The sequence below is a fragment of the Ovis canadensis genome, chromosome 1 (genome assembly GCF_042477335.2).
Source record: "Ovis canadensis isolate MfBH-ARS-UI-01 breed Bighorn chromosome 1, ARS-UI_OviCan_v2, whole genome shotgun sequence".
Classification (NCBI taxonomy): domain Eukaryota; kingdom Metazoa; phylum Chordata; class Mammalia; order Artiodactyla; family Bovidae; genus Ovis; species Ovis canadensis.
Genome location: NC_091245.1, coordinates 261,454,962 through 261,474,751, shown reverse-complemented (window position 1 = coordinate 261,474,751; position 19,790 = coordinate 261,454,962). Strand labels below are relative to the sequence as shown.

General features: G+C 43.5%; 1 protein-coding gene across 1 annotated transcript in view; it reads right to left on the bottom strand.

Moving 5' to 3' along the window:
- CPNE4 (copine 4) overlaps positions 1-19,790 on the bottom strand; it is a 624,067-nt gene that overhangs the window by 31,982 nt on the left and 572,295 nt on the right. Inside the window, exons 9-10 of the mRNA XM_069565947.1 lie at positions 8,912-8,998; positions 4,924-4,983 (exon numbers count right to left, since the gene is read on the bottom strand). Coding sequence (XP_069422048.1) covers positions 4,924-4,983; positions 8,912-8,998 — 147 coding nt within the window. The remainder of the gene's footprint in view (positions 1-4,923; positions 4,984-8,911; positions 8,999-19,790) is intronic.

The following is a 19,790-nucleotide window of genomic DNA, read 5'->3' as shown; positions in this document are numbered from 1 at the left end:
ATTTATATAGCCATTACCTTATTGTTGGACGTTTGTGTTGCTTACAACCTGATTCTGTGAAAATCCATTTTACAATGAAGTTTTTCGTATCTGGAAAGGCAATAACTTTCAACGGAAACATTTAATTCTTTTACCATTGTCTTCCCAGATATCTTATGGAGTCTGGCCTCATCTATGCTGTCTATAGCTATTGATTTTGTAGGTGAAATTCTAGTCTCTGGTTTTCTTTTGGCTGCTGTGCCATGTGCCAAATGTATGGAACCCAATCTCTCTCCCTCAATGTCTGCTAACCTCTGCCCAGCTCTCCCAAGACCATGACATGACTGTTGCTCCAGAGTCCTTATGACTCAAGAATTCACACGAGGAACAAAGGTTGTCCTCATGGGTGCCCAAGGGCATCCTGTAGTTGTGTGTGGGATGGAGTGTGTGCCCTTTCCAGTGAGTGGCTATAGATCTTGCGTCAGATTTCAAGTGGTCCATGGGACTGAAAAAGAGGAAGAATCACTGATGGGGGCTCTTTTTAGCATCCTTTATCTGCTTCCCTCCTTGGGATCTTTTCTGCTTATTTTATTACTTAAAATTCCCCTCTTCTCATCCTCAGGTTGGCACCTACTTTCCGCCTCTTGTTTTTCCTTCACTGTTGGCTGTCTTGATCGAGTAGATATACCCACTGTGTTCACATCCTCACTGTCTGTTACACCCCAAAACCTGGGCCTACGGTCTCATTCTGCTGAAGTTGCTCTTCTGAAGATGACTTGTGCTTACTCATAACATGGCTCAGTCACTGGTTTTCATTCTTCACCTTATCTTTTCTTTAGCATATGAGATTATTGTCCTTGATCCTGTAAGACTTTCTCTTGATCATCTGAGTTACTGCCTCCTCTGGGACCTTTTTCTCTGGCGCATCTTATCGTACTGTTGGCTCCTCTTTCCCCTGTTGCTGAATGCAGATTTTCCATAGCATTCTGTTACCAGGCCCCTTATCTTTCTGTCTTCTTCTCTCTAGCTATCTCCTCCAGACCTATATATGTGAAGCTTCCACCTCTCTCCTGAAACCAAGGGCCATGTTTATAAATGTCATCTCACTGGGATACCTGAAGACACCCCCCCCACATCTTTGGGGAAGTTCATTCTGCTGTCTGGTGGCTAATCTTGATTTCCATATTTCTATGAATGGGGTCAACATGCTTTGTCTTCAGGCACAAAACATTTGAGTCATCCTGGACCTCACTTCCACTCTTCTGTTCATCTCCATACCAGGAAGCCCTGTTCTCATTTCTGATCCCTCTGCAAAGTTCACTTCATTTATCCAGATGGCGTCAATGAAATGACTGGGCAGATAATAAATACTTATAAGCCAAATTAAGTAAGGCAGGTCAATTGTTAATAATAGTTTGCATTACAGCTTATAATTTACATTAGCTGGCAATGCTTGAGTAATAAGAAATTATTGACTTAATTTTAGAGGAAAATGACAATGAGGTGGTTGTTATGCTTTCTTTAACAGAAACCTCAAAGTAGAACACCTAGAACTGTCTCCTGCATCCCTGGCCTGGAGCCCTCCAGGAGGAAGCATTTTGTTTTAGGCACTGCTTTTTTGGGGGGCTCCAAAATCACTGCAGATGGTGACTGCAGCCATGAATTTAAAAGACGCTTACTCCTTGGAAGAAAAGTTATGACCAACCTGGATAGCATATTCAAAAGCAGAGACATTACTTTGCCAACTAAGGTCCGTCTAGTCAAGGCTATGGTTTTTCCAGTAGTCATGTATGGATGTGAGAATTGGACTGTGAAGAAAGCTGAGCACCAAAGAATTGATGCTTTTGAACTGTGGTGTTGGAGAAGACTCTTGAGAGTCCCTTGGACTGCAAGGAGATCCAACCAGTCCATTCTGAAGGAGATCAGCCCTGGGATTTCTTTGGAAGGAATGATGCTAAAGCTGAAGCTCCAGTACTTTGGCCACCTCATGCGAAGAGTTGACTCACAGGAAAAGACTTTGATGCTGGGAGGGATTAGGGGCAGGAAGAGAAGGGGACGACAGAGGATGAGATGGCTGGATGGCATCACTGACTCGATGGATGTGAGTCTGAGTGAACTCTGGGTGTTGGTGATGGACAGGGAGGCCTGGCATGCTGCAGTTCATGGGGTTGCAAAGAGTTGGACACGACTGAGCGACTGAACTGAACTAAACTATGGTCTGGCCCCTTCTCCTTGGGATTTATCTGCACCTGCTCTCCCTCTTCAGAGGTCTTGCTCCTCACTCACTGCAGACTTCCTGCAGGTCCCTCTGTGGATGCTGGAGGGCTGAGAAGTGGAGGCTGAGGAAGTGGTGGTGATAACCACTGAGGTGGTCCCTCCCAGTTGGGAAGGGTCAGTAAAAGTGAGAAGGTTGGGACAGCTGGTGATCCAGTGGTTAAGTATCTGCCTGCCAAAGCAGGGGATGCAGGTTTGATCTCTGCTCCAGGAAGATTCCACATGCAGGTAAGCCCATGCTCTAGAGCCTGCTAGCCACAACTACTGAAGCCGCCGCAATGAAAAACCCGTGCACTGCAATGAAGAGTAGCCTCCACTTGCCGCAACTAGAGAAAGCCCACACGTAGCAACAAAGACCCACTGCAGCCAAAATAAATAAAGTTCATGTTTGGGAACGCATGTAAGAATTAAAGATTTTAAAATTAAAAAAAAAAAATAAAAAAAAATAAATAAAAAGTTAATTGGCAAGTAACTAGTTTTAAAAAATGGGTTTCTTATTACTCAAGTAATTTCTTATTACTCAAGCACTTTTTAAAAAAGTGAGAAGGAGGGGAGAGCAACGCCAGAAGAATAATCTCCTTGGGTCAGGGGGACCACATGACCTCCTCTCTCCTCTGTGAGCCAGGGTGTAGAGCTGGAAACCATCTGGGCTCAAACTTCCAGTTTTCACTGGGGCTGATTCTTTGCAGCTCAAGGGCAAAGCAAACCCCTGAAGGTTGACTAAAGAGTTGTCCAAAAGCATGGGATCTATAGAACCTAAAACAGACCCAAATCAATAGAGCTTTCACTTGAAAATCTATGAATAGTTTCCTGAAACCAGCCCTTTGCCTAAGATCATGGGACACTGTCCCCTCTGTGACATTGCTGGCTCCTCCAAGTGCCCAGGACAGACAGAGGTCGGGGTGTTTGCCCACAATGCACATGGTTACTACCTTTTAAACATGCCAGTGTGTATATGGGGGTGGGGTGCTCTATGGGTGTGCCTTTAGAGAACCTTAGACGTTAAAGAAATGACCATAATCTATAATTAACTCCTATAAGTATTCAGTGGCAAATGAACAATGGCCTGAGTTTAGGCAGGACATAGATAGGTTATAGCAAAAGCCCAGCCTCTATCTAGGGAGAGGCCTTATCTCATCCCCTTGGAGAACCCCCCTCTAATCTTTTGGGTTCCACTACCTTATGTCTCAGGAACACATTGGTCTAGTCGACTCTCTTGGGCTCAAACCATTTTCTTTGCCTTCCTCACATGATTGAGCCCATCTAGGGAGCTAAATAGGGCTGAGTTTCACAAGTACACTTCTGTAAGATGGGGCACAGATGCTGCGCAACTTGTTTACATCCATATGACTTTCCCACAGGTTTTAACAGATCTATTTCTTGTCATCTGGGTATTCTCTTTTTGCAGGTCATGTCTGCTGGAAACTAGGAAGATTTTGAATATGAAGCCACTGACAGCAAATTTTTCCAGGGCAGGTGGACTTATAAATTTGGCCCACCCAGACACTTAAAAAAGACCCAGCCCACCACCAAATACATTATTAGGAGTGTACAAATCCCATGGGCTCACAGATTCCATGTAGGAGAAGATCCTTAATCCACTCATTAATTCTATTTCTCAACATTGACAGACTAGTTCTCCAGTCTTTTGGAATTCACTTTTTCATTGTCCGATGAGTCACCTAAATGGCTTGCTCTTGGCACTGACCATTGGGCTCGACATGTAAGCTTGTGTTCTGTCCAAATGAACACAGCCAAGATGTCAGCCATGGTTCAGTGGGACGTTTTAGCACAGTTCACTCCTTCCCCAACCCTTTTCACCCAGTGGTGGAATCTGGCAACCCACCCACTACCTCCTGCCTCCTACAGTTACTGAAAGAATGGAAAGCATAATAGACTGGTTCCCCAAACCCTCTGAGGTTGAATGGCATGCATTTCCTGATAGGATGCTGAAAAAATAGTCACGGGGTAAACAGAAGTGTGACCTCATTGTAAAGAGATGTTCAGTTCAGTTCAGTTCAGTGCAGTGTAGTCGCTCAGTCGTGTCTGACTCTGCGACCCCATGAATCGCAGCGTGCCAGGCCTCCCTGTCCATCACCAACTCCTGGAGTTCACTCAAACTCATGTCCATCGAGTCGGTGATGCCATCCAACCATCTCATCCTCTGTCATCCCCTTCTCCTCCTGCCCCCAATCCCTCCCAGCATCAGGGTCTTTTCCAGTGAATCCGCTCTTCACATGAAATGGCCAAAGTATTGGAGTTTCAGCTTTAGTATCAGTCCTTCCAAAGAAAACCCAGGGCTGATCTCCTTTAGAATGGACTGGTTGGATCTCCTTGCAGTCCAAGGGACTCTCAAGAGTCTTCTCCAACACCACAGTTCGAAAGCATCAATTCTTTGGCACTCAGCTTTCTTCAGAGTCCATCTTTCACATCCATACATGACCACTGGAAAAACCATAGCCTTGACTAGACGGAACTTTGTTGGCAAAGTAATGTCTCTGCTTTTTAATATGCTGTCTAGGTTGGTCAGAGATGTTACTGTATGATATTTCAGTGGTGAGACCCGAGCAAAGCCAACCCAGGGTCTTAACAGACTGTGGGTCCTTGTGCCCCACACCCAGCACTTCCCTCCAATCTTGCTCCCTAAGTAAGAACAAACAAACAACTCACTGTAAACTGGATTTGGCAGCCACCCATGATGTAGTCCAAGAAAGAATGCATCTTGTGGATCTGCACGGGAGGAGAGGAAGCTGTATTAGAACAGTGTGATCCGAGTACTTACACGTTAAAGGCCTAAACATGGGGTTTGCTGACCTAGAGGGGAGAGCAGAGAAAGGCCCGTGGGAAAAAGATGAGTCAGCTGATTATCTTTCATGAGAGGAGAGAAAGAAAACAGATGGTCCTGTGAGGGCTGCAACCATCCCTCCTCTTTCTCACTCTTTTTGGGTTTCAGTTCAATTCAGTTCAGTCGCTCAGTTGTTTGGGTTTACATATGATTTTAATCAGCCTCTGCCTCTGGGATGAGACTAGTACTGTGTTTTCATGGGTCACCACTGGTTTGAAATACATGAAGTCTCACACTTAGCTTCAGTCTTGCTGCCCGTGTCTAAGTCCCAGTTCTGGTAAAGTTCCTAACACCACAGTGAAAAAGAGGAGCAGCTTCAAGGTCACAATTATCTAAGAAGCTCTCCACTGTAAGCTGCCAGCTAGTGAGATTCCTCCCTTGCCATGAAGAACAAGGATTAATATTTACAGAGTGCTGCTGCAATTCATGGGGTTGCAAAGAGTTGGACATGACTGAGCGACTGAACTGAACTGAACTGAACTGTATGCCAAACTCTTAACATACATGATCTCATTTAATTCTTAGAATGAGCCTGTGAAGGTGATGCTATGATTATTGTGTCCATTTTATCCACGAGGAAACTGACGCTAAGATCATCTACCTAGATGGTGGAGGTGGGACCCAAATGCATCCTTTTGACCTCTAGGCTGGAAGTCAACAGGCTTCCTGCTTCCTGCCCTACCCCTAGCTTCTGCGTTCTCACACTCTTTACTGATTTCTAGTCTTCGTTTCTGCTTCATTATGATTCTGCTGCTTGAGTCTTGGTGACATTCATCTATGCAGTTATTTGACAAGGATTTATTGAGCCTCCACCATGCCCTGGATGCTAAGGATACAGGGAAAAGAGAAACAGGCATGGTACCTGCAGTTAAAGAGCTCACAATCTGGATCATTTTACTGGTACAACCATCAGCTGATTTTTGACCCTCGCTTCTGCTTCTCATATTACATCTGAGGCTCAGGGCAGCTTCCCAAAGACTGACCCACAAAACCCTGTGGAAGCATTTCCAGGCACCACCTCCAGGTGGCACACATCTATCAGCAGACTTGTCTCAGGGCTGATGTTTACTGGGCCCTCAGAGTAGTGCCTGCTCCCGGCTTCCTTATGGGGATGCTTTGCCTGATAGTTGAGATGCTGTGTTGTATTTAGTCACTCAGTTGTGTCTGACTCTTTGTGACCCCATGCACTGTAGCCCACCAGGCTCTTCTGTCCCTGGGGATTCTCCAGGGAAGCATACTGGAGTGGGTTGCCATGCCCTCCTCCAGGGGAGATCTCCCCCAGTGCAGGCAGGTTCTTTACTGTCTGAGCCACCATGGAAGCCCAAGAATATTGGAGTGGGTGGACCTACTACTGTATCCCTATCAATACCATGTCCTCTGAGTGCCAGACTCTTAGATCAAAACAGTTATATGCACAGTCACCTTACAGAGATGGACGGTTGAACCGACTCATCTGGATCGTCTTTTCTCCTGCTTCTATGGGCACAGGACTGTTCTGAATGCACCAGGATTTGGTCTGTATAGGTAGGTAGGTAAGACAACCAGAGACAACTGCCTTTGAAAGAAGAGTTGATTATTCACAGCTCCCCAAAGGACTGAACGCATGTCCTGCCACACAAGGGGGCCACATGGGGGTAGCACTGGATTAGGCAGGAGGCAGGAGGCATGCAGGGAAAGCACAGACAAAAGTCACTGTGGTGGTTTTTGTGGGGAGGAAAGAGTGAGGCAAGGTAAGCAGTTAAGCAGGTTTAGGACTGAATAATGAGTGATTCTGGAGGCTCTGGGCAATAGGGATGGTCTCTAATTGTCTGAAGCTGGCTCTGGGGTGATGCAGGGCAGGGGGAATATTGGCTTGGTGTGAGCTTGGTGAGAGCTCAGGAAAGGGGGTGGCTAGGGATACAGGCTCTGGATTGCTCTGTCTGCATGTCAAAGATGGGCTCATAGGCATGCTGATTGCTATCTTAAGGAATTAGCTAAACCTAAGAGAGGCAGTTCCTCCCAGTATGCAAGGCCCCAAGATATCAAAACATCATAAAATACAGCAAACATTATCAAAGCAATGACCCCAGATGGCCAATCGTAAGCACTGTTATCATCTAGTTCCAGTAATTAGTTCACGAGATAGGCCTGTGACCTAAGCCAGACCCATCAGTCTTCAGCCTGACTCTTCCGTTATGTGAGAATGGGCTCCTACAGCCCCTGGAAGCCAGGAATGCCAACTCTGAGAAAAGGAACCTGAGATATTTAGAGAGAAACTGGATGGCATGGAAGTCTCACATCATGGAGTCAGACAGAGATTCAAATCTCAGCTTTTACATGTGTGTGAGACAATGAACTAGTTACAATCACATCTGAAAGTAGGAATCTCAGAGTTGTGGTAGGAATAACAGAACGTATTATAGTTATTTTTACCATAGTAAGTACTCAACCAGTGGCAAAATTATTCCCAGAGGAGATTTTCTGCAGAGTTAGAGCCCCTCTGGGAGAAATTTTTAGGTGCTTTACTCATCCCCCGTGTCTTGTTTTCATGGCATCTCTTCAGCATGGAGGAGGTGCCACGTACAGAACACTGAGTGGTAAGTACTAGGGATTATCACTTGGTGTGACAAGCACAGAGTAGGTGCTTTAGAAAGTGTCAGCAGGAAGGAAAGTGTCTTCCAGAGACAGAGGTGGCATGCAGAATATACATAAGAAAGATAAATCTTTAAGTCTGAGTGTGTCTGTGGTTACGAAGAGGAAATGGAGAATGCAAGTTTTAGTGAAACAGAGTTCACAGAACAAAAAAGCCTGGTGTAGAGTACTTAATATTGAGATCTCTGACAAGAAAAGATTTATATTGGTGCGTATCGAACAGGAAGACTGCCAGTATTAAAACTAGTTCTTCTGGGAAGCTGTAAATGTTTCTTTGAAATGGCAATACTTTAATGTAGTAATAGAATAAAAGTACAAAAACATAAGAGTAAAAATTGACTCTAAAACTTAATATTAGTGTTTTCTTTTGTGAAATATGCATAAATGAAGATTAAAATTTGAATTTAGAATGTAATAGAAATAATCCTGTTATTAGCAGATTATTGCTATTTCCATAACTTTTTGTGGTATTACATTATCTTGGTACAGTTCTGATAATATTAACTATTTTATTTAAAATCTTTTTTATTAAAAACTTAGTGCTTATTACATGTAAATGGAGGCTTCCATTTAGCTCAGCTGGTACAGAATCTGCCTGTAAAGCAGGAGACCCTGGTTTGATTCCTGGGTCAGGAAGATTCCCTGAAGAAGGGATAGGCTACCCACTCCAGTATTCTTGGGCTTTCCTGGTGGCTCAGCTGATGAAGAATTCGCCTGCAATGCAGGAGACCTGGGTTCGATTCCTGGGTTGGGAAGATCCTCTGAAGAAGGGAATGACTACCCACTCCAGTATTCTGGCCTGGAGAATTCCATAGACTTTATAGTCAAAGTGGTCTCAAAGAGTTGGACTCAACTGAATGACTTTCACTCACTCACTCAGGAGCTTTAGAAATGTTGGTTGCCCCCATCTGGGGACCTCCCTCTGGTGCTGTCCTGGGCAGAGAAGAACCTGACTGTGACCAGGACTCTGTTATCTTCAGGCAGGACTGTCTTTGTTGAGGTGATGGACAGCTCCAAAACTACCCAAACTTTTAATGTACGTCCACTAATACCTTGACTTTCTGACTTTTTTATTTTAAAAAGATCATATCTTCTTGACACTCTTTCTGTGCAGACCACCTGGGCCTTCCTCCCAGACAGCCTTAGTTTCATACTCCTGGAAGACAGGGGCTATGTTTATACCTTGCACTGATTCAAAATCACAATGCCCGAGTTCTTATAATTCTTCTTCTTGGCTTTGTACTTGGGGTTGATACACTCCCACTGCACCTGCAATAAGAAAGATTATACTATGATTGCGAGCTCAGGAAGAAGTGCAGTCATTCATGAGGAGGCCTCTGGGCACCGTTGCAGGTGGTCCTGAGGGCTGACCCCTGGTCTCTAGCTGACCCCCTTGCATCTGGAGGGGAAGGAAGGAGAAGTGGTGAGAGGAAGACTGTGACATCACCTGCCTGGTTGAATCCCAGCTCCTCACTTTCCAGCTGTGTGACCTTTGACAAATGACTCAATGCCCTCATGCCTTGCATATTGCCTCTATAAAATGGAGCCCGTAATTATAGCTATCTCATAGGGTTACCATGAGGATTGAATGAGTAACCCCTATAATACATTTAGAACAGTACCTGACACTTATAAATGCTTGCTATGAATGGGGTCAAATCAAAAAGCAGAGAGAAGGAGAGATCTTGGGCATATAGCTGAGTAACCCAAATGCTGAGTGTTAGTGTCTGGGAATTGACTTGAGAGGCAGGAAAACTGAGGAACATTGAATGCTGGTTATAGGAAGATGATGCGGATAATGAGTTTGCTTAACTTCACAGAGGACTAAAATGATGGATCGATACACGTCACAATGGTGGCACTTTCTCCAGAGGGGCTTCTGTGAGGGATAGAATCAGAAATGAGGAGGCAGATGGGAGTTGATGCGTGAACAGAGCTCAACCTTTCTACAAATTAAAAGAAAAAAAAAAAAAGACTTCATGGGACAAAGCTAACTGCATTTTGACCTCTGACAAAGTCAAACAACCAAGAGTCACCGAATTGCTCCTGCCCACTGTCCTAGAGGAGCCATCCTTGGATTTCCACTCAGAAGACAAAATTTCACCCCCTGACAACTGAAAGTGTCTGAAAACAAAAAAATTTCTGAGGCAGATGTTAGTGGATAGGCTGATACAGCACTGTCCACAAGGACCCATTCTTCCCAGTGCACGATGACTCTGAACTTCGTCAGGTGACTTGCTTTGACTGATGGGACATTAACAAAAGTGATATGAGCAGAGGTTTCACAAGTGTCTGTGCACTGGGGCTTGCCCTGCTCTTGCTGATTGAATGTTTTCACCACCATGTGAAATTAGCCTAGGCTGGTGTCCTAGAGGATAAAAGAGCACATTGAGAAACATCTCAGCTACTCCAGCTGCAGAGGCACAAATGCAGGAGTGAGTCCCCTTGGCATTGTTTGGAGCAGAGAGGAGTTTCGCAGAGAAACTCAGCCCAGATCGCTGACTTCTTGTCCTGTCTATAGCTGTGGCTTCCTGAAAAATCTCCCTGCCTCACTCTTTTGTCTCTCTACAACTGATTCTCTATACAGTAGCCAGAGTAATCTTGAAAAAAATAATGTCATTATCCAATCTTATCATTCTCCAGCCTAGACTCCTCATAGCATTGCCCAATAAAACTTTCTGCAATAATGAGAAGATTCCACATCTGTACCAACCAGTGTGAAAGACACTAGCTACAGAACACTTGATATGTGTGTGTATGTGTGTGTGTAAGTGAGAGAGAGAGAGAGAACTGAAATTTAACTGAATTTAACTTAAAACTTATTAAAACTGAAATAGGTGTATTTAGGTAGTGGCTACTAAATTGAGTCTTCAGTGTGCTCTCAACACATTTATAGGAAAATAGAAACTCTTTTCTCCAAGCTATCAGAACCTTCTTTTCCTGGCCTCTGCCTCTGTTCTTGATCATGCATATCCATGCATGGCTTCCTCATGCTCTCTGCTACAGATAAACTGGTCTCTTTACAGATCCTTAAACACACCAAACGCTTTTCTGACTCAGTAATTCGCAAAGTTCCCTCTACCTGAAATGCTGTTTCTTTGCTTTTTACATGGTTGACATTTCATTTTTAAGGGCCCTCATGTTAAATTTCATTTTTTTTTCAGGTGATCTCTTTTATGTCACACCTTTATAACTAAAATGGCTCAGGTTTTTAATAGCATTTGTCACAATGTATAATTACAGTTTTTGTTTTGTTGTTGTTCAGTCATTAAGTCATGTTCGACACTTTACAACACCATGGACTGAAGCACCCTGGGCTCCTCTGTCCTGGAGTTTGCACAGACTCACGTCCATTGAGTTGATGATGCTCTCTAACCACCTCATCCTCTGCCACCCCTCTCTTTTGCCTTCAATGTTTCCCAGCATCAGGGTATTTTCCAATAAGTCTGCTCTTTGCATCAGGTGGCCAAAGTATTGGATGGAGCTTCAGCTTCAGCATCAGTCTTTCCAATGAATATTCAGGGTTGATTTTCTTTTTCAGGATTGACTGGTTTGATCTCCTTGCAGTGCAAGAAACTCTCAAGGGTCTTCTCAGCACCAAAATTCCAAACTGTCAATTCTTCCGGACTCAGACACTTCTTTACTGTCCAAGTCTCACACCCACACATGACTACTGGAAAAACCAAAGCATTACCTATATTGACCTTTGTCAGCAAAGTGATACCTCTCCCTTTCACTATGCTGTCTAGGATTGTCACAGCTTTCCTTACAAGGAGCAAGGGTCTTTTAATTCCATGGCGGCAATAACCTCCACAGTGATTTTGGAACCCAAGGAAAGAAAATCTGTCACTGCTTCCACTTCCCCCCTTCTATTTGCCATGAAGTGATGGGACTATATGCCATAATATTAGTTTTTGAAATGTTGCATTTCAAGCCAGCTTTTTCATTCTCCTCTTTCACCTTCATCAAGATGCTCTTTAATTCCTCTTCACTTTCTGCCACTAGAATGGTATCATCTGCATGCTGAGGTTGTTGATATTTCGGCAATCTTGATTACAGCTTGTGATTCATCTAGTCCAGCATTTCACATAATGTACTCTGCATATATTAATAAGTGAAAGAAGTAGGGTAACAATATACATCCTTAAAGTACTCCATTCCCATTTTTGAACCAGTCAATTGTTCCATGGCCAGTTAAAACTGTTGCTTCTTGACCCACACACAGGTTTCTCAGGAGACAGGTAAGGTGGTCTGGCACTCCCATCTCTTTAAGAATTTGCCACATTTTGTTGTGATTCACACAGTCAAAGGATTTAGCATAGTCAATGAAGCACAAGGAGGTGTTTTTCTGGAACACCCTTGCTTTCCCTATGATCTAATGAATGTTCTCAATTTAATTGATCTCTGGTACCTCTGCCTCTTGGAAACCCAAATCCTACATCTGGTTCACATACTTCTGAAGCCTAGCTTGAAGGATTTAGGGCATAACCTTGTTAGCATGTGAAATGAAGCAATTATACAGTAGTTTGAACATTCTTTGGCATTTCCCTTTGGGATTGGAATGAAAACTGACCTTTTCCAGTCCTGTGGCCACTGCTGTGCTGTGTTGCTGTGCTTAGTCTCTCAGTGGTGTCTACTCTTTACCACCCCATGCTCAGTAGCCTGCCAGGCTCCTTTGTCCATGGGGATTCTCCAGGCAAGAATACTGGAGTGGGTTGCCATGCCCTCCTCTAGGGGACCTTCCAACCCAGGGATCAAACCCAGGTCTCCCGCATTGCAGGTGGATTCTTTACCAGCTGAGCCACAAGGGAAGCCTGAGAGTACTGGAGTGGGTAGCCTATCCCTTCTCCAGGGGAATTTTCTGACCCAGGAATAAAACTGGGGTCTCCTGCACTGCAGGCAGATTCTTTACCAGCTGGGTTTGCTGACATATTGAGTGTAGCACTTTAACATCATCATCTTTTAGGATTTTAAATATCTCAGATGGAATTTCATCTCCTCCACTAGCTTTGTTTGTAGTAATGTCTTCTTGACTTCATACTCAAGGATATGCAGCTCAGAAAGAGGGAGCACAACATCATGGTTTTCTGGGTCATTAAGACCTTAATTGTACAGTTCTGTTTATTCTTGCCACCTCATCTTAATATCTCCTGCTTCTTTAAGTTCTTGCTGTTTCTGTCCTTTATTATACCCATCCCTGCATGAAAATTTCCCTTGATATCTCCAATTTTCTTGAAGAGAGTTTTAGTCTTTCCCATTCTATTGTCTCCCCCAATTTCTGTTCTTGTTCATTTAAGAAGGCCTTCTTATCTTTCCTTGCTATTCTCTGCAACTCTGAATTCAGTTTGGTATATCTATCCCTTTCTCCCTTGCTTTTTGCTTTTCTTCTTTCCTCAGGTATTTGTAAAGCCTCCTCAGACAACCACTTTGCCCTTGTGCATTTCTTTTTCTTGGGGATGGTTTTGGTCATTGACTCCTGTACAGTGTTATGAACAGTCCATAGTTCTTCAGGCACTCTGTCTACCAGATCTAATCCCTTGAATCTATTTGTCACCTCCATTGTGAAATCATAAGGGATTTTATTGGGGTCATATCTGAATGGCCTAGTGGTTTTCCCTACTTTCTTCAATTTAAGCCTGAATTTTGCAATAAGCAGTTTATGATCTGAGCCACAGTTAGCTCCAAGATCTTGTTTTCACTGGCTGCATAGAGATTCTCCACCTTTGGCTGCAAAGAATATAGTCAATCTGATTTTGATATTGACCATCCGATGATGTCCATTTGTAGAGTCATCTCTAGTGTTGTTGGCAAAGTGTGTATGCTATGATTGGCCTGTTCTCTTGATAAAAACTCTGTTAGCCTTTGCCCTGCTTTATTTCGTACCCTGAGGCCAAACTTGCATGTTAGTCTGGGTATCTCTTGACTTCCTACTTTTGCATTCCAATCCCTTATGATGAAAAGGACACCTTTTTTGAGTGTTAGTTCTAGAAGGTGTTGTAGGTCTTCATAGAACTTGTCAACTTCAGCTTTGCATCAGTTGTTGGGGTATAGATTTGGATTACTGTGATGTTGAATGGTTTGCTTGAAAACAAAACCCGAGATCATTCTGTTGTTTTTGAGACTGCACCCAAGTACTGCATTTTAGACTCTCTTATTGGGCTTCCATGGTAGCTCAGCTGGTAAAGAATCTGCCTGCGGTGCAGGAGACCCTGATTCGATTCCTGGGTTGGGAAGATCCCCTGGAGAAGGGATAGGCTACCCACTCCAGTATTCTTGGGCTTTCCCAGTGGTTCAGACTGTAAAGAATCTGCCTGCAATGTGGGAGATCTGGGTTCGATCCCTGGGTTGGGAAGATCCCTTGGAGGAGGTCATGACCACCCACTCCTGTATTCTTGCCTGGAGAATCCCCAAGGACAGAGGAGCCTGGCAGGCTGTGGTCCATTGGGTCACAAAAAGCCAGACATGACTGAGCAACTAAGCACAGAGTACACTGACTGTGAGGGATACTCCATTTCTTCTAAAGAATTGTTGCCCACAGTAGGCAATATAATGGTCATGTGAATTAAACTCACCCATTCCCAACCATTTTAGTTCATTTAGTTCTAAGATGTCAGTGTTCAATCTTGCATCTCCTGCTTGACCACGTCCAGTTCATGGACCTAACATTCCAGGTGCCTATGCAGCATTATTCTTTACTGCATTAGATTTTACTTTAACCTAGTGGTAACACATCCACAACTGAGTGTTGTTTCTGCTTTGGCCCAGCCTCTTCATTCTTTCTGGAGCTATTTCTCCACTCTTCCCCATAGCATACCTACTAACCTGGGTGGGGGCTCATCTTCAGGTATCATATATTTCTGCCTTTTCATACTATTCATGGGTTTCTCGAGGCAAGAACACTAACGTGATTTGCCATTCTCTTCTCCAGTGAACCACATTTTGTCAGAATTCTCCACTATGACCTGTCCATCTTGGGTGGCTCTGGATGGCCTGGCTCATAGCTTCGTTGAGTTACACAAGGCTGTGATCCATGTGATCATTTTGGTTAGCTTTCTGTGATTTTTGTGTTCATTCCAAAGGCAGTGGTATTGTAGTTGTTGCTTATTCTGTGTGCCTTCTGACGGATGAGGATAAGAGGCAAGCTTCCTGATGGGAGACCCTAACTGTGGGGAAAACCAGGTCTTACTCTGGTAGAGGAGACAGATAGATTCAAGGGATTAGATATGGGAGACAGAGTGCCTGAAGAACTATGGACAGCTTTTCATAATATTGTACAGGAGGTGGTGACCAAAACCATCTCAAAGAAAAAGAAATGCCAAGAAGGCAAAATGGTTGTCTGAGGAGGCCTTATAAATAGCTGAGAAAAGAAGAGAAACAAAAGGCAAAGGAGAAAGGGAAAGATATACCCAACTGAATGCATAGTTCTAGAGAATAGCAAGGAGACATTAGAAAACTTCTTAAGTGAATAATGCAAAGTAACAGATGAAAATTATAGAATGGGAAAGACTAGTGATCTCTTCAAGCAAATTGGAGATACCAAGGGAACATTTCTTGCAAGGATGGGGCACAATAAAGGACAGAAATGGCAAGGAACTAACAGAAGCAGAAGAGATTAAAAGAGGTGGCAAGAATACACAGAAGAACTATACAAAAAAAGGCCTTAATGACCTGGATAACCACGGTAGTGTGGAAACTCACCTGGACCAGATATCCTGTAGTGTGAAGTCAAGTAGGTCTTAGGAAGCATTACTACAAACAAAGCTAGTGGAGGTGATGGAATTCCAGTTCTGTTATTTAAAATCCTAAAAACTGAATGCTGTTAAAGTACTGCACTCATTATGAAAGCAAATTTAGAAAACTCAGCAATGGCCACAGGTCTGGAAAAATTCAGTTTTCATTCCAATCTTAAATAAAGCAATGCCAAAGAATGTTCAAACTACTGTATAATTGCACTCATCTCCCATCCTCAAGGTATTGCTCAAATTCCTTCAAGCTAGGCTTCAACACTACATGAACTGAGAACTTCCAGATATACAAGGTGGATTTAGAAAAGGCAAAGGAACCAGAGATCAAATTGCCAAAATCCACTGGATCACAGAAAAAGGGAATTACAGAAAAAATCTACTTCTGCTTTATTGACTGGGTGAAAGCTTTTCTGTGAATCACAACAAATTCTTCAAGAAATGGGAATACTACACCACCTTTAACTGCCTCCTGAGAAACTGGAGGTCAAGAAGTTCAAGAAGTAACAATTCAAACTGGACATGAAACAATGTACTAGGGTCCAGATTGGGAAAGGAGTATGTCAAGGCTGTATACTGTCACCCTGCTTATTTAATTTATATACAGATTACATCATGCAAAACTGCTGGGCTAGATGAAGCACAAGCTGAAATCAAGATCCCCAGGAGAAATATCAACAACCTCGGATATGCAGATGATACCACTCTAATGGCAGAAAGCAAAGAGAAATTAAAGGGCCTCTGGATGAGGGTGAAAGAGGAGAGTGAAAAGCTGGCTTAAAACTCAACATTGAAAAAACTAATTCATCACTTCATGGCTAATAAAAGGGGAAAAGTGTAGAACCATCAGCAGATTTCCTTTTCCTAGGCCATGCCCGCGGGGCAACCCAAGACGGGCAGGTCATGGTGGAGAGGTCTGACAGAATGTGGTCCACTGGAGAAGGGAATGGCAAGCCACTTCAGTATTCTTGCCTTGAGAACCCCATGAATGGTATGAAAAGGCAAAATGATAGGATACTGAAGGAGGAACTCCCCAGGTCAGTAGGTGCCCAATAGGCTACTGGAGATCAGTGGAGAAATAACTCCACAAAGAATGAAGGGATGGAGCCAAAGCAAAAACAATACCCAGCTGTGGATGTGACTGGTGATAGAAGCAAGATCTGATGCTGTAAAGAGCAATATTGCATAGGAACCTGGAATGTCAGGTCCATGAATCAAGGCAAATTGAAAGTGGTCAAACAAGAGATGGCAAGAGTGAACATCGACATTCTAGGAATCAGTGAACTAAAATGGACTGGAATGGGTGAATTTAACTCAGATGACCATTATACCTACTACTGCGGGCAGGAATCCCTTAGAAGAAATGGAGTAGCCATCATGGTCAACAAAAGAGTCCAAAATGCAGTACTTGGATGCAATCTCAAAAACAACAGAATGATCTCTGTTCATCTCCAAGGCAAAACATTCAATATCATGGTAATCCAAGTCTATGCCCCAACCAGTAACTCTGAAGAAGCTGAAGTTGAATGGTTTTATGAAGACCTACAAGGCCTTTTAGAACTAACACCCAAAAAAGATGTCCTTTTCATTATAGGGCACTGGAATGCAAAAGTAGGAAGTCAAGAAACACCTGGAGTAACAGGCAAATTTGGCCTTGGAATGCGGAATGAAGCAGGGGAAAGACTAATAGAGTTTTGCCAAGAAAATGCACTGCTCATAGCAAACACCCTCTTCCAACAACACAAGAGAAGACTCTACACATGGACATCACCAGATGGTCAACAACGAAATCAGATTATATTCTTTGCAGCCAAAGATGGAGAAGCTCTATACAGTCAACAAAAACAAGACCAGGAGCTGAGTGGCTCAGATCATGAACTCCTTATTACCAAATTCAGACTCAGATTGAAGAAAGTAGGGAAAACCGCCAGACCATTCAGGTATGACCTAAATCAAATCCCTTAAGATTATACAGTGGAAGTGAGAAATAGATTTAAGGGCCTAGATCTGATAGATAGAGTGCCTGATGAACTATGGACTGAGGTTCGTGACATTGTACAGGAGACAGGGATCAAGACCATCCCCATGGAAAAGAAATGCAAAAAAGCAAAATGGCTGTCTGGGAGGCCTTACAAATAGCTGTGAAAAGAAGAGAAGTGAAAAGCAAAGGAGAAAAGGGAAGATATAAGCATCTGAATGCAGAGTTCCAGAGAATAGCAAGAAGAGATAAGAAAGCCTTCCTCAGCGATCAATGCAAAGAAATAGAGGAAAACAACAGAATGGGAAAGACTAGAGATCTCTTTAAGAAAATTAGAGATACCAAGGAAATAGTTCATGCAAAGATGGGCTCGATGAAGGACAGAAATGGTATGGACCTAACAGAAGCAGAAGATATTAAGAAGAGGTGGCAAGAATACACAGAAGAACTGTACAAAAAAGATCTTCACGACCCAGATAATCATGATAGTGTGATCACTCATCTAGAGCCAGACATCCTGGAATGTGAAGTCAAGTGGGCCTTAGAAAGCATCACTACGAACAAAGCTAGTGGAGGTGATGGAATTCCAGTTGAGCTGTTTCAAATCCTGAAAGATGATGCTGTGAAAGTGCGGCACTCAATACGCCAGCAAATTTGGAAAACTCTGCAGTGGCCACAAAACTGGAAAAGGTCAGTTTTCATTCCAATTCCAAAGAAAGGCAATGCCAAAGAATGCTCAAACTATTGCACAATTGCACTCATCTCACATGCTAGTAGAGTAATGCTCAAAATTCTCCAAGCCATGCTTCAGCAATACGTGAACCGTGAACTTCCTGGTGTTCAAGCTGGTTTTAGAAAAGGCAGAGGAACCAGAGATCAAATTGCCAACATCTGCTGGATCATGGAAAAAGCAAGAGAGTTCCAGAAAAACATCTATTTCTGCTTTCTTGACTATGCCAAAGCCTTTGAATGTGTGGATCACAATAAACTGTGGAAAATTCTTCAAGAGATGGGAATACCAGACCACCTGACCTGCCTCTTGAGAAATCTGTATGCAGGTCAGGAAGCAACAGTTAGAACTGGACATGGAACAACAGACTGGTTCCAAATAGGAAAAGGAGTACGCCAAGGCTGTACATTTTCACCCTGCTTATTTAACTTCTATGCAGAGTACATCACGAGAAACTCTGGACTGGAAGAAACACAAGTTGGAATCAAGATTGCCGGGAGAAGTATCAGTCAGCTTAGATATGCAGATGACACCACCCTTATGGCAGAAAGTGAAGAGGAACTAAAAAGCCTCTTGATGAAAGTGAAAGAGGAGAGTGAAAAAGTTGGCTTGAAGCCAAACATTCATAAAATGAAGATCATGGCATCCGGTCCCATCACTTCATGGGAAATAGATGGGAAAACAGTGGAAACAGTGTCAGACTTTATTTTTCTGGGCTCCAAAATCACTATAGATGGTGATTGCAGCCATGAAATGAAAAGATGCTTACTCCTTGGAAGAAAAGTTATGATTAACCTAGATAGTATATTCAAAAGCAGAGACATTACTTTGCCAACAAAGGTCTGTCTAGTCAAGGCTATGGTTTTTCCTGTGGTCATGTATGGATGTGAGAGTTGGACTGTGAAGAAGGCAGAGTGCCGAAGAATTGATGCTTTTGAACTATGGTGTTGGAGAAGACTCTTGAGAGTTCCTTGGGCTGCAAGGAGATCCAGCCAGTCCATTCTGAAGGAGATCAGCCCTGGGATTTCTTTGGAAGGAATGATGCTAAAGCTGAAACTCCAGTACTTTGGCCACCTCATGCGAAGAGTTGACTCATTGGAAAAGACTCTGATGCTGGGAGAGATTGGAGGCAGGAGGAGAAGGGTCCACAGAGGATGAGATGGCTGGATGGCATCACTGACACGATGGACGTGAGTCTGAGTGACCTCCAGGAGTTGGTGATGGACAGGGAGGCCTGGCGTGCTGTAATTCATGGGGTCGCAGAGTCGGACATGACTGAGCGACTGAACTTAACTCTAGGCTCCAAAATCAGTGCACACCATGACTACAGCCATGAAATTAAATGATGCTTGCTCCTTGGAAGAAAAGATATGACAAACCTAGTTCAGTTCAGTTCAGTCACTCAGTTATGTCCAGCTCTTTGCGATCCCATGGACTGCAGCATGCCAGGCTTCCCTGTCCATTACCAACTCCTGGCGCCTACTCAAACTCCTGTCCATTGAGTCGATGATGCCATCCAACTATCTCATCCTCTGTCGTCCCCTTCTCTTCCTGTCTCCAATCTTTTCCAGCATCAGGGTCTTTTTCAATGAGTCAGTTCTTCACATCAGG